The 15,011-nt window shown below is 39.5% G+C and overlaps 1 protein-coding gene across 1 annotated transcript in view; it reads left to right on the top strand.

The window, feature by feature from the left end:
* LOC123732719 (selection and upkeep of intraepithelial T-cells protein 5) overlaps positions 1-10,861 on the top strand; it is a 117,472-nt gene extending 106,611 nt beyond the window's left edge. Inside the window, exon 21 of the mRNA XM_045711979.1 lies at positions 10,567-10,861. Within this exon, the coding sequence (XP_045567935.1) occupies positions 10,567-10,748 (182 nt within the window). The 3' untranslated portion in view covers positions 10,749-10,861. The remainder of the gene's footprint in view (positions 1-10,566) is intronic.
* Positions 10,862-15,011: the final 4,150 nt, after the last annotated feature.

Genomic DNA, 15,011 nt, shown 5'->3' with positions numbered 1-15,011 from the left:
TCTCTCTGTCTGGTCAGTTTATTATCTCTATCTGTCTCTCTCTCTTGTCTGGTCAGTTTATTATCTCTATCTGTCTCTCTCTCTCTGTCTGGTCAGTTTATTATCTCTATCTGTCTCTCTCTCTGTCTGGTCAGTTTATTATCTCTATCTGTCTCTCTCTCTGTCTGGTCAGTTTATTATCTCTATCTGTCTCTCTCTCTGTCTGGTCAGTTTATTATCTCTATCTGTCTCTCTCTCTGTCTGGTCAGTTTATTATCTCTATCTGTCTCTCTCTCTGTCTGGTCAGTTTTATTATCTCCTATCTGTCTCTCTCTCTTGTCTGGTCAGTTTATTATCTCTATCTGTCTCTCTCTCTGTCTGGTCAGTTTATTATCTCTATCTGTCTCTCTCTGTCTGGTCAGTTTATTATCTCTATCTGTCTCTCTCTCTGTCTGGTCAGTTTATTATCTCTATCTGTCTCTCTCTCTGTCTGGTCAGTTTATTATCTCTATCTGTCTCTCTCTCTGTCTGGTCAGTTTATTATCTCTATCTGTCTCTCTCTCTGTCTGGTCAGTTTATTATCTCTATCTGTCTCTCTCTCGTCTGGTCAGTTTTATTATCTCTATCTGTCTCTCTCTCTGTCTGGTCAGTTTATTATCTCTATCTGTCTCTCTCTCTGTCTGGTCGGTTTATTATCTCTATCTGTCTCTCTCTCTGTCTGGTCAGTTTATTATCTCTATCTGTCTCTCTCTTCTGTCTGGTCAGTTTATTATCTCTATCTGTCTCTCTCTCTGTCTGGTCAGTTTATTATCTCTATCTGTCTCTCTCTCTGTCTGGTCAGTTTATTATCTCTATCTGTCTCTCTCTCTGTCTGGTCAGTTTATTATCTCTATCTGTCTCTCTCTCTGTCTGGTCAGTTTATTATCTCTATCTGTCTCTCTCTCTGTCTGGTCAGTTTATTATCTCTATCTGTCTCTCTCTCTGTCTGGTCAGTTTATTATCTCTATCTGTCTCTCTCTCTGTCTGGTCAGTTTATTATCTCTATCTGTCTCTCTCTCTGTCTGGTCAGTTTATTATCTCTATCTGTCTCTCTCTCTGTCTGGTCAGTTTATTATCTCTATCTGTCTCTCTCTGTCTGGTCAGTTTATTATCTCTATCTGTCTCTCTCTCTGTCTGGTCAGTTTATTATCTCTATCTGTCTCTCTCTGTCTGGTCAGTTTATTATCTCTATCTGTCTCTCTCTCGTCTGGTCAGTTTATTATCTCTATCTGTCTCTCTCTGTCTGGTCAGTTTATTATCTCTATCTGTCTCTCTCTCTGTCTGGTCGGTTTATTATCTCTATCTGTCTCTCTCTCGTCTGGTCAGTTTATTATCTCTATCTGTCTCTCTCTGTCTGGTCAGTTTATTATCTCTATCTGTCTCTCTCTCTGTCTGGTCAGTTTTATTATCTCTATCTGTCTCTCTCTCTGTCTGGTCAGTTTATTATCTCTATCTGTCTCTCTCTCTGTCTGGTCAGTTTATTATCTCTATCTGTCTCTCTCTCTGTCTGGTCAGTTTATTATCTCTATCTGTCTCTCTCTCTGTCTGGTCAGTTTATTATCTCTATCTGTCTCTCTTCTGTCTGGTCAGTTTATTATCTCTATCTGTCTCTCTCTCTGTCTGGTTCAGTTTATTATCTCTATCCTGTCTCTCTCTCTGTCTGGTCAGTTTATTATCTCTATCTGTCTCTCTCTGTCTGGTCAGTTTATTATCTCTATCTGTCTCTCTCTCTGTCTGGTCAGTTTATTATCTCTATCTGTCTCTCTCTCTGTCTGGTCAGTTTATTATCTCTATCTGTCTCTCTCTCTGTCTGGTCAGTTTATTATCTCTATCTGTCTCTCTCTCTGTCTGGTCAGTTTTATTATCTCTATCTGTCTCTCTCTCTGTCTGGTCAGTTTATTATCTCTATCTGTCTCTCTCTCTGTCTGGTCAGTTTATTATCTCTATCTGTCTCTCTCTCTGTCTGGTCAGTTTATTCTGTCTCTCTGTCTGTCAGTTTCTCATCTGTCTCTCTGTCTGGTCATATTATCTCTATCTGTCTCTCTCTCTCGTCTGGTCAGTTTTATTATCTCTATCTGTCTCTCTCTCTGTCTGGTCAGTTTATTATCTCTATCTGTCTCTCTCTCTGTCTGGTCAGTTTATTATCTCTATCTGTCTCTCTCTGTCTGGTCAGTTTATTATCTCTATCTGTCTCTCTCTCTGTCTGGTCAGTTTATTATCTCTATCTGTCTCTCTCTCTGTCTGGTCAGTTTATTATCTCTATCTGTCTCTCTCTGTCTGGTCAGTTTATTATCTCTATCTGTCTCTCTCTCTGTCTGGTCAGTTTATTATCTCTATCTGTCTCTCTCTCTGTCTGGTCAGTTTATTATCTCTATCTGTCTCTCTCTCTGTCTGGTCAGTTTATTATCTCTATCTGTCTCTCTCTCTGTCTGGTCAGTTTATTATCTCTATCTGTCTCTCTCTCTCGTCTGGTCAGTTTATTATCTCTATCTGTCTCTCTCTGTCTGGTCAGTTTTATTATCTCTATCTGTCTCTCTCTCTGTCTGGTCAGTTTATTATCTCTATCTGTCTCTCTCTGTCTGGTCAGTTTATTATCTCTATCTGTCTCTCTCTCTGTCTGGTCAGTTTATTATCTCTATCTGTCTCTCTCTCTGTCTGGTCAGTTTATTATCTCTATCTGTCTCTCTCTCTGTCTGGTCAGTTTATTATCTCTATCTGTCTCTCTCTCTGTCTGGTCAGTTTATTATCTCTATCTGTCTCTCTCTCTGTCTGGTCAGTTTATTATCTCTATCTGTCTCTCTCTGTCTGGTCAGTTTATTATCTCTATCTGTCTCTCTCTCTCTGTCTGGTCAGTTTTATTATCTCTATCTGTCTCTCTCTCGTCTGGTCAGTTTATTATCTCTATCTGTCTCTCTCTCTGTCTGGTCAGTTTATTATCTCTTTCTCTGTCTGGTCAGTTTATTATCTCTATCTGTCTCTCTCTCTGTCTGGTCAGTTTATTATCTCTATCTGTCTCTCTCTCGTCTGGTCAGTTTATTATCTCTATCTGTCTCTCTCTCTGTCTGGTCAGTTTATTATCTCTATCTGTCTCTCTCTCTGTCTGGTCAGTTTATTATCTCTATCTGTCTCTCTCTGTCTGGTCAGTTTATTATCTCTATCTGTCTCTCTCTCTGTCTGGTCAGTTTATTATCTCTATCTCTCTCTCTCTGTCTGGTCAGTTTATTATCTCTATCTGTCTCTCTCTCTGTCTGGTCAGTTTATTATCTCTATCTGTCTCTCTCTCTGTCTGGTCAGTTTATTATCTCTATCTGTCTCTCTCTCTCTGTCTGGTCAGTTTATTATCTCTATCTGTCTCTCTCTCTGTCTGGTCAGTTTATTATCTCTATCTGTCTCTCTCTTGTCTGGTCAGTTTATTATCTCTATCTGTCTCTCTCTCTGTCTGGTCAGTTTATTATCTCTATCTGTCTCTCTCTCTGTCTGGTCAGTTTATTATCTCTTGTCTCTCTCTCTGTCTGGTCAGTTTATTATCTCTATCTGTCTCTCTCTCTGTCTGGTCAGTTTATTATCTCTATCTGTCTCTCTCTCTTGTCTGGTCAGTTTATTATCTCTATCTGTCTCTCTCTCTGTCTGGTCAGTTTATTATCTCTATCTGTCTCTCTCTCTGTCTGGTCAGTTTATTATCTCTATCTGTCTCTCTCTGTCTGGTCAGTTTATTATCTCTATCTGTCTCTCTCTCTGTCTGGTCAGTTTATTATCTCTATCTGTCTCTCTCTGTCTGGTCAGTTTATTATCTCTATCTGTCTCTCTCTCTGTCTGGTCAGTTTATTATCTCTATCTGTCTCTCTCTCTGTCTGGTCAGTTTATTATCTCTATCTGTCTCTCTCTCTGTCTGGTCAGTTTATTATCTCTATCTGTCTCTCTCTCTGTCTGGTCAGTTTATTATCTCTATCTGTCTCTCTCTCTGTCTGGTCAGTTTATTATCTCTATCTGTCTCTCTCTCTCTGTCTGGTCAGTTTATATATCTCTGTCTCTCTCTCTGTCTGGTCAGTTTATTATCTCTATCTGTCTCTCTCTCTGTCTGGTCAGTTTATTATCTCTATCTGTCTCTCTCTCTGTCTGGTCGGTTTATTATCTCTATCTGTCTCTCTCTGTCTGGTCAGTTTATTATCTCTATCTGTCTCTCTCTCTGTCTGGTCAGTTTATTATCTCTATCTGTCTCTCTCTCTGTCTGGTCAGTTTATTATCTCTATCTGTCTCTCTCTCTGTCTGGTCAGTTTATTATCTCTATCTGTCTCTCTCTCTGTCTGGTCAGTTTATTATCTCTATCTGTCTCTCTCTCTGTCTGGTCAGTTTATTATCTCTATCTGTCTCTCTCTCTGTCTGGTCAGTTTATTATCTCTATCTGTCTCTCTCTCTGTCTGGTCAGTTTATTATCTCTATCTGTCTCTCTCTCTGTCTGGTCAGTTTATTATCTCTATCTGTCTCTCTCTGTCTGGTCAGTTTATTATCTCTATCTGTCTCTCTCTCTGTCTGGTCAGTTTATCTCTATCTGTCCTCTCTCTGTCTGGTCAGTTTATTATCTCTATCTGTCTCTCTCTCTGTCTGGTCGGTTTATTATCTCTATCTGTCTCTCTCTCGTCTGGTCAGTTTATTATCTCTATCTGTCTCTCTCTCTGTCTGGTCAGTTTATTATCTCTATCTGTCTCTCTCTCTGTCTGGTCAGTTTATTATCTCTATCTGTCTCTCTCTCTGTCTGGTCAGTTTATTATCTCTATCTGTCTCTCTCTCTGTCTGGTCAGTTTATTATCTCTATCTGTCTCTCTCTCTGTCTGGTCAGTTTATTATCTCTATCTGTCTCTCTCTCTGTCTGGTCAGTTTATTATCTCTATCTGTCTCTCTCTCTGTCTGGTCAGTTTATTATCTCTATCTGTCTCTCTCTCTGTCTGGTCAGTTTATTATCTCTATCTGTCTCTCTCTCTGTCTGGTCAGTTTATTATCTCTATCTGTCTCTCTCTGTCTGGTCAGTTTATTATCTCTATCTGTCTCTCTCTCTGTCTGGTCAGTTTATTATCTCTATCTGTCTCTCTCTCTGTCTGGTCAGTTTATTATCTCTATCTGTCTCTCTCTCTGTCTGGTCAGTTTATTATCTCTATCTGTCTCTCTCTGTCTGGTCAGTTTATTATCTCTATCTGTCTCTCTCTCTGTCTGGTCAGTTTATTATCTCTATCTGTCTCTCTCTCTGTCTGGTCAGTTTATTATCTCTATCTGTCTCTCTCTCTGTCTGGTCAGTTTATTATCTCTATCTGTCTCTCTCTCTCTGTCTGGTCAGTTTATTATCTCTATCTGTCTCTCTCTCTGTCTGGTCAGTTTATTATCTCTATCTGTCTCTCTCTCTGTCTGGTCAGTTTATTATCTCTATCTGTCTCTCTCTCTGTCTGGTCAGTTTATTATCTCTATCTGTCTCTCTCTCTGTCTGGTCAGTTTTATTATCTCTATCTGTCTCTCTCTCTGTCTGGTCAGTTTATTATCTCTATCTGTCTCTCTCTCTGTCTGGTCAGTTTATTATCTCTATCTGTCTCTCTTGTCTGGTCAGTTTATTATCTCTATCTGTCTCTCTCTCTGTCTGGTCAGTTTATTATCTCTATCTGTCTCTCTCTCTCGTCTGGTCAGTTTATTATCTCTATCTGTCTCTCTCTCTGTCTGGTCAGTTTATTATCTCTATCTGTCTCTCTCTCTGTCTGGTCAGTTTATTATCTCTATCTGTCTCTCTCTCTGTCTGGTCAGTTTATTATCTCTATCTGTCTCTCTCTGTCTGGTCAGTTTATTATCTCTATCTGTCTCTCTCTCTGTCTGGTCAGTTTATTATCTCTATCTGTCTCTCTCTCTGTCTGGTCAGTTTATTATCTCTATCTGTCTCTCTCTCTGTCTGGTCAGTTTATTATCTCTATCTGTCTCTCTCTCTGTCTGGTCAGTTTATTATCTCTATCTGTCTCTCTCTGTCTGGTCAGTTTATTATCTCTATCTGTCTCTCTCTGTCTGGTCAGTTTATTATCTCTCATCTGTCTCTCTCTCTGTCTGGTCAGTTTATTATCTCTATCTGTCTCTCTCTCTGTCTGGTCAGTTTATTATCTCTATCTGTCTCTCTCTCTGTCTGGTCAGTTTATTATCTCTATCTGTCTCTCTCTCTGTCTGGTCAGTTTATTATCTCTATCTGTCTCTCTCTCTGTCTGGTCAGTTTATTATCTCTATCTGTCTCTCTCTCTGTCTGGTCAGTTTATTATCTCTATCTGTCTCTCTCTCTGTCTGGTCAGTTTATTATCTCTATCTGTCTCTCTCTGTCTGGTCAGTTTATTATCTCTATCTGTCTCTCTCTCTGTCTGGTCAGTTTATTATCTCTATCTGTCTCTCTCTCTGTCTGGTCAGTTTATTATCTCTATCTGTCTCTCTCTCTGTCTGGTCAGTTTATTATCTCTATCTGTCTCTCTCTCTGTCTGGTCAGTTTATTATCTCTATCTGTCTCTCTCTCTGTCTGGTCGGTTTATTATCTCTATCTGTCTCTCTCTCTGTCTGGTCAGTTTATTATCTCTATCTGTCTCTCTCTTGTCTGGTCAGTTTATTATCTCTATCTGTCTCTCTCTCTGTCTGGTCAGTTTATTATCTCTATCTGTCTCTCTCTCTGTCTGGTCAGTTTATTATCTCTATCTGTCTCTCTCTCGTCTGGTCAGTTTATTATCTCTATCTGTCTCTCTCTGTCTGGTCAGTTTATTATCTCTTATCTGTCTCTCTCTCTGTCTGGTCAGTTTATTATCTCTATCTGTCTCTCTCTCTGTCTGGTCAGTTTATTATCTCTATCTGTCTCTCTCTCTGTCTGGTCAGTTTATTATCTCTATCTGTCTCTCTCTCTGTCTGGTCAGTTTATTATCTCTATCTGTCTCTCTCTCTGTCTGGTCAGTTTATTATCTCTATCTGTCTCTCTCTGTCTGGTCAGTTTATTATCTCTATCTGTCTCTCTCTCTGTCTGGTCAGTTTATTATCTCTATCTGTCTCTCTCTCTGTCTGGTCAGTTTATTATCTCTATCTGTCTCTCTCTCTGTCTGGTCAGTTTATTATCTCTATCTGTCTCTCTCTGTCTGGTCAGTTTATTATCTCTATCTGTCTCTCTCTCTGTCTGGTCAGTTTATTATCTCTATCTGTCTCTCTCTCTGTCTGGTCAGTTTATTATCTCTATCTGTCTCTCTCTCTGTCTGGTCAGTTTATTATCTCTATCTGTCTCTCTCTCTGTCTGGTCAGTTTATTATCTCTATCTGTCTCTCTCTGTCTGGTCAGTTTATTATCTCTATCTGTCTCTCTCTCTGTCTGGTCAGTTTATTATCTCTATCTGTCTCTCTCTCTGTCTGGTCAGTTTTATTATCTCTATCTGTCTCTCTCTCTGTCTGGTCAGTTTATTATCTCTATCTGTCTCTCTCTCTGTCTGGTCAGTTTATTATCTCTATCTGTCTCTCTCTCTGTCTGGTCAGTTTATTATCTCTATCTGTCTCTCTCTCTGTCTGGTCAGTTTATTATCTCTATCTGTCTCTCTCTCTGTCTGGTCAGTTTATTATCTCTATCTGTCTCTCTCTGTCTGGTCAGTTTATTATCTCTATCTGTCTCTCTCTCTGTCTGGTCAGTTTATTATCTCTATCTGTCTCTCTCTCTGTCTGGTCAGTTTATTATCTCTATCTGTCTCTCTCTCTGTCTGGTCAGTTTATTATCTCTATCTGTCTCTCTCTCTGTCTGGTCAGTTTGTTATCTCTATCTGTCTCTCTCTCTGTCTGGTCAGTTTATTATCTCTATCTGTCTCTCTCTCTGTCTGGTCAGTTTATTATCTCTATCTGTCTCTCTCTGTCTGGTCAGTTTATTATCTCTATCTGTCTCTCTCTCTGTCTGGTCAGTTTATTATCTCTATCTGTCTCTCTCTCTGTCTGGTCAGTTTATTATCTCTATCTGTCTCTCTCTCTGTCTGGTCAGTTTATTATCTCTATCTGTCTCTCTCTCTGTCTGGTCAGTTTATTATCTCTATCTGTCTCTCTCTCTTGTCTGGTCAGTTTATTATCTCTATCTGTCTCTCTCTCTGTCTGGTCAGTTTATTATCTCTATCTGTCTCTCTCTCTGTCTGGTCAGTTTATTATCTCTATCTGTCTCTCTCTCTGTCTGGTCAGTTTATTATCTCTATCTGTCTCTCTCTCTGTCTGGTCAGTTTATTATCTCTATCTGTCTCTCTCTCTGTCTGGTCAGTTTATTATCTCTATCTGTCTCTCTCTGTCTGGTCAGTTTATTATCTCTATCTGTCTCTCTCTCTGTCTGGTCAGTTTATTATCTCTATCTGTCTCTCTCTCTGTCTGGTCAGTTTATTATCTCTATCTGTCTCTCTCTCTGTCTGGTCAGTTTATTATCTCTATCTGCTCTCTCTCTGTCTGGTCAGTTTATTATCTCTATCTGTCTCTCTCTCTGTCTGGTCAGTTTATTATCTCTATCTGTCTCTCTCTCTGTCTGGTCAGTTTATTATCTCTATCTGTCTCTCTCTCTGTCTGGTCAGTTTATTATCTCTATCTGTCTCTCTCTCTGTCTGGTCAGTTTATTATCTCTATCTGTCTCTCTCTGTCTGGTCAGTTTATTATCTCTATCTGTCTCTCTCTCTGTCTGGTCAGTTTATTATCTCTATCTGTCTCTCTCTCTGTCTGGTCAGTTTATTATCTCTATCTGTCTCTCTCTCTGTCTGGTCAGTTTATTATCTCTATCTGTCTCTCTCTCTGTCTGGTCAGTTTATTATCTCTATCTGTCTCTCTCTCTGTCTGGTCAGTTTATTATCTCTATCTGTCTCTCTCTCTGTCTGGTCAGTTTATTATCTCTATCTGTCTCTCTCTCTGTCTGGTCAGTTTATTATCTCTATCTGTCTCTCTCTCTGTCTGGTCAGTTTATTATCTCTATCTGTCTCTCTCTCTGTCTGGTCAGTTTATTATCTCTATCTGTCTCTCTCTCTGTCTGGTCAGTTTATTATCTCTATCTGTCTCTCTCTCTGTCTGGTCAGTTTATTATCTCTATCTGTCTCTCTCTCTGTCTGGTCAGTTTATTATCTCTATCTGTCTCTCTCTCTGTCTGGTCAGTTTATTATCTCTATCTGTCTCTCTCTCTGTCTGGTCAGTTTATTATCTCTATCTGTCTCTCTCTGTCTGGTCAGTTTATTATCTCTATCTGTCTCTCTCTCTGTCTGGTCAGTTTATTATCTCTATCTGTCTCTCTCTCTGTCTGGTCAGTTTATTATCTCTATCTGTCTCTCTCTCTGTCTGGTCAGTTTATTATCTCTCTCTGTCTGGTCAGTTTATTATCTCTATCTGTCTCTCTCTGTCTGGTCGGTTTATTATCTCTATCTGTCTCTCTCTGTCTGGTCAGTTTATTATCTCTATCTGTCTCTCTCTCTGTCTGGTCAGTTTATTATCTCTATCTGTCTCTCTCTCTGTCTGGTCAGTTTATTATCTCTATCTGTCTCTCTCTCTGTCTGGTCAGTTTATTATCTCTATCTGTCTCTCTCTCTGTCTGGTCAGTTTATTATCTCTATCTGTCTCTCTCTCTGTCTGGTCAGTTTATTATCTCTATCTGTCTCTCTCTCTGTCTGGTCAGTTTATTATCTCTATCTGTCTCTCTCTCTGTCTGGTCAGTTTATTATCTCTCTCTGTCTGGTCAGTTTATTATCTCTATCTGTCTCTCTCTGTCTGGTCGGTTTATTATCTCTATCTGTCTCTCTCTCTGTCTGGTCGGTTTATTATCTCTATCTGTCTCTCTCTCTGTCTGGTCAGTTTATTATCTCTATCTGTCTCTCTCTGTCTGGTCAGTTTATTATCTCTATCTGTCTCTCTCTGTCTGGTCAGTTTATTATCTCTATCTGTCTCTCTCTCTGTCTGGTCAGTTTATTATCTCTATCTGTCTCTCTCTCTGTCTGGTCAGTTTATTATCTCTATCTGTCTCTCTCTCTGTCTGGTCAGTTTATTATCTCTATCTGTCTCTCTCTCTGTCTGGTCAGTTTATTATCTCTATCTGTCTCTCTCTCTGTCTGGTCAGTTTATTATCTCTATCTGTCTCTCTCTCTGTCTGGTCAGTTTATTATCTCTATCTGTCTCTCTCTCTGTCTGGTCAGTTTATTATCTCTATCTGTCTCTCTCTCTGTCTGGTCAGTTTATTATCTCTATCTGTCTCTCTCTCTGTCTGGTCAGTTTATTATCTCTATCTGTCTCTCTTGTCTGGTCAGTTTATTATCTCTATCTGTCTCTCTCTCTGTCTGGTCAGTTTATTATCTCTATCTGTCTCTCTCTCTGTCTGGTCAGTTTATTATCTCTATCTGTCTCTCTCTCGTCTGGTCAGTTTATTATCTCTATCTGTCTCTCTCTCTGTCTGGTCAGTTTATTATCTCTATCTGTCTCTCTCTCTGTCTGGTCAGTTTATTATCTCTATCTGTCTCTCTTTCTGTCTGGTCAGTTTATTATCTCTATCTGTCTCTCTCTCTGTCTTTAATAGAGTCTGAGGGGATTGAAGGGATGGAGATGGAGTCTATACCAGGGAGGAAGTCTGGTCCTGGTCCAGGGAGGAAGTCTGCTCCTGAGATGGAGTCTTTACTGGCTGCTGGACCACAGAAGGATGATCTGGATGAGCTGGAGAGGGGAGGAAGAGATACTACAGAATTTAACTATGTGCTATAGGGTTACTATAGAGAGACTATAACTATAGAGCTGAGTTACTATAGAGACTATAACTATAGAGCTGAGTTACTATAGAGAGACTATAACTATAGAGCTGAGTTACTATAGAGAGACTATAACTATAGAGCTGAGTTACTATAGAGAGACTATAACTATAGAGCTGAGTTACTATAGAGAGACAGTAACTATAGAGCTGAGTTACTATAGAGAGACTATAACTATAGAGCTGAGTTACTATAGAGAGACTATAACTATAGAGCTGAGTTACTATAGAGAGACTATAACTATAGAGCTGAGTTACTATAGAGAGACTATAACTATAGAGCTGAGTTACTATAGAGAGACTATAACTATAGAGCTGAGTTACTATAGAGAGACTATAACTATAGAGCTGAGTTACTATAGAGAGACTATAACTATAGAGCTGAGTTACTATAGAGAGACTATAACTATAGAGCTGAGTTACTATAGAGAGACTATAACTATAGAGCTGAGTTACTATAGAGAGACTATAACTATAGAGCTGAGTTACTATAGAGAGACTATAACTATAGAGCTGAGTTACTATAGAGAGACTATAACTATAGAGCTGAGTTACTATAGAGAGACTATAACTATAGAGCTGAGTTACTATAGAGAGACTATAACTATAGAGCTGAGTTACTATAGAGAGACTATAACTATAGAGCTGAGTTACTATAGAGAGACTATAACTATAGAGCTGAGTTACTATAGAGACTATAACTATAGAGCTGAGTTACTATAGAGAGACTATAACTATAGAGCTGAGTTACTATAGAGAGCTATAACTATAGAGCTGAGTTACTATAGAGAGACTATAACTATAGAGCTGAGTTACTATAGAGAGACTATAACTATAGAGCTGAGTTACTATAGAGAGACTATAACTATAGAGCTGAGTTACTATAGAGAGACTATAACTATAGAGCTGAGTTACTATAGAGAGACTATAACTATAGAGCTGAGTTACTATAGAGAGACTATAACTATAGAGCTGAGTTACTATAGAGAGACTATAACTATAGAGCTGAGTTACTATAGAGAGACTATAACTATAGAGCTGAGTTACTATAGAGAGACTATAACTATAGAGCTGAGTTACTATAGAGAGACTATAACTATAGAGCTGAGTTACTATAGAGAGACTATAACTATAGAGCTGAGTTACTATAGAGAGACTATAACTATAGAGCTGAGTTACTATAGAGAGACTATAACTATGGAGAGACTATAACTATAGAGCTGAGTTACTATAGAGAGACTATAACTATAGAGCTGAGTTACTATAGAGAGACTATAACTATAGAGCTGAGTTACTATAGAGAGACTATAACTATAGAGCTGAGTTACTATAGAGAGACTATAACTATAGAGCTGAGTTACTATAGAGAGACTATAACTATAGAGCTGAGTTACTATAGAGAGACTATAACTATAGAGCTGAGTTACTATAGAGAGACTATAACTATAGAGCTGAGTTACTATAGAGAGACTATAACTATAGAGCTGAGTTACTATAGAGAGACTATAACTATAGAGCTGAGTTACTATAGAGAGACTATAACTATAGAGCTGAGTTACTATAGAGACTATAACTATAGAGCTGAGTTACTATAGAGACTATAACTATAGAGCTGAGTTACTATAGAGAGACTATAACTATAGAGCTGAGTTACTATAGAGAGACTATAACTATAGAGCTGAGTTACTATAGAGAGACTATAACTATAGAGCTGAGTTACTATAGAGAGACTATAACTATAGAGCTGAGTTACTATAGAGAGACTATAACTATAGAGCTGAGTTACTATAGAGAGACTATAACTATAGAGCTGAGTTACTATAGAGAGACTATAACTATAGAGCTGAGTTACTATAGAGAGACTATAACTATAGAGCTGAGTTACTATAGAGAGACTATAACTATAGAGCTGAGTTACTATAGAGAGACTATAACTATAGAGCTGAGTTACTATAGAGAGACTATAACTATAGAGCTGAGTTACTATAGAGAGACTATAACTATAGAGCTGAGTTACTATAGAGAGACTATAACTATAGAGCTGAGTTACTATAGAGAGACTATAACTATAGAGCTGAGTTACTATAGAGAGACTATAACTATAGAGCTGAGTTACTATAGAGAGACTATAACTATAGAGCTGAGTTACTATAGAGAGACTATAACTATAGAGCTGAGTTACTATAGAGAGACTATAACTATAGAGCTGAGTTACTATAGAGAGACTATAACTATAGAGCTGAGTTACTATAGAGAGACAGTAACTTTCTATAGAGACCTATCCCTCCTAACAAAGCTGAGTTTCTGAGTATATAACTGAGTGATATGAATCTTGGTGAGACAGAGTCCTCTGATCAACGTGTTGGTCACTCCTCTATAATCCACTTCCAGTAGTTAGTTCTTTACTTTTTGAAGTTTTACTACCCATGTTTGTATTATGGGTTTATATCCATTTCCTGGTTATTCTATACATGTGTTCCCCATAAACAATGTCTTTCTAATCCCCCTCAGGAATTGATAGTGTTGAATTGAATGGAACGATGGACTAAGGTCTCCTGTTAGAATCTGTTACAGACCCTCTTATGTCCAGTACCTGATAATCACAGGTAGATCAACAGGACCACAGGAGGCTGGTGGCACAGCATCAAATTATTGACATCCTTGTTGAAGATTAGCAATAATGACTATATTAAATAAAATAGTGACCGATTCTATGCTCAAAATAAATGGTAAAATATATTATTTTAAACTAATACAATTGCTCAGAAATATACATTTTTTGTAATGTTTCTTTAAAAAAAAAGTACACCCCTAAAGCTTCAGAATCTAAATGTAGTCATGAATGGGACCAAATACTTTTGACTACTTTAATTATTAGAATCTTTAGGGTGGTCAATAATTTAGACCCCTACCTTTTTGGGAAAATAAATATTACGTGTTAAACAAAACATTTTTCTCAGCTCAATTGTATTGGTATAAAATAATACACTGCTCAAAAAATAAAGGGAACACTTAAACAACACAATGTAACTCCAAGTCAATCACACTTCTGTGAAATCAAACTGTCCACTTAGGAAGCAACACTGATTGACAATACATTTCACATGCTGTTGTGCAAATGGAATAGACAACAGGTGGAAATTATAGGCAATTAGCAAGACACCCCCAATAAAGGAGTGGTTCTGCAGGTGGGGACCACAGACCACTTCTCAGTTCCTATGCTTCCTGGCTGATGTTTTGGTCACTTTCGAATGCTGGCGGTGCTTTCACTCTAGTGGTAGCATGAGACGGAGTCTACAACCCACACAAGTGGCTCAGGTAGTGCAGCTCATCCAGGATGGCACATCAATGCGAGCTGTGGCAAGAAGGTTTGCTGTGTCTGTCAGCGTAGTGTCCAAAGCATGGAGGCGCTACCAGGAGACAGGCCAGTACATCAGGAGACGTGGAGGAGGCCGTAGGAGGGCAACAACCCAGCAGCAGGACCGCTACCGCCGCCTTTGTGCTAGGAGGAGCAGGAGGAGCACTGCCAGAGCCCTGCAAAATGACCTCCAGCAGGCCACAAATGTGCATGTGTCTGCTCAAACGGTCAGAAACAGACTCCATGAGGGTGGTATGAGGGCCCGACGTCCACAGGTGGGGGTTGTGCTTACAGCCCAACACCGTGCAGGATGTTTGGCATTTGCCAGAGAACACTAAGATTGACAAATTTGCCACTGGCGCCCTGTGCTCTTCACAGATGAAAGCAGGTTCACACTGAGCACGTGACAGACGTGACAGAGTCTGGAGACGCCGTGGAGAACGTTCTGCTGCCTGCAACATCCTCCAGCATGACCGGTTTGGCGGTGGGTCATTCATGGTGTGGGGTGGCATTTCTTTGGGGGGACGCACAGCCCTCCATGTGCTCGCCAGAGGTAGCCTGACTGCCATTAGGTACCGAGATGAGATCCTCAGACCCCTTGTGAGACCATATGCTGGTGCGGTTGGCCCTGGGTTCCTCCTAATGCAAGACAATGCTAGACCTCATGTGGCTGGACTGTGTCAGCAGTTCCTGCAAGAGGAAGGCATTGATGCTATGGACTGGCCCGCCCGTTCCCCAGACCTGAATCCAATTGAGCACATCTGGGACATCATGTCTCGCTCCATCCACCAACGCCACGTTGCACCACAGACTGTCCAGGAGTTGGCGGATGCTTTAGTCCAGGTCTAGGAGGAGATCCCTC

The sequence above is a fragment of the Salmo salar genome, unplaced genomic scaffold (genome assembly GCF_905237065.1).
Source record: "Salmo salar unplaced genomic scaffold, Ssal_v3.1, whole genome shotgun sequence".
Classification (NCBI taxonomy): Eukaryota; Metazoa; Chordata; class Actinopteri; order Salmoniformes; family Salmonidae; genus Salmo; species Salmo salar.
The sequence above is the reverse complement of the archived record's forward strand: the minus strand, read 5'-3'. Positions and strand labels throughout refer to the sequence as shown.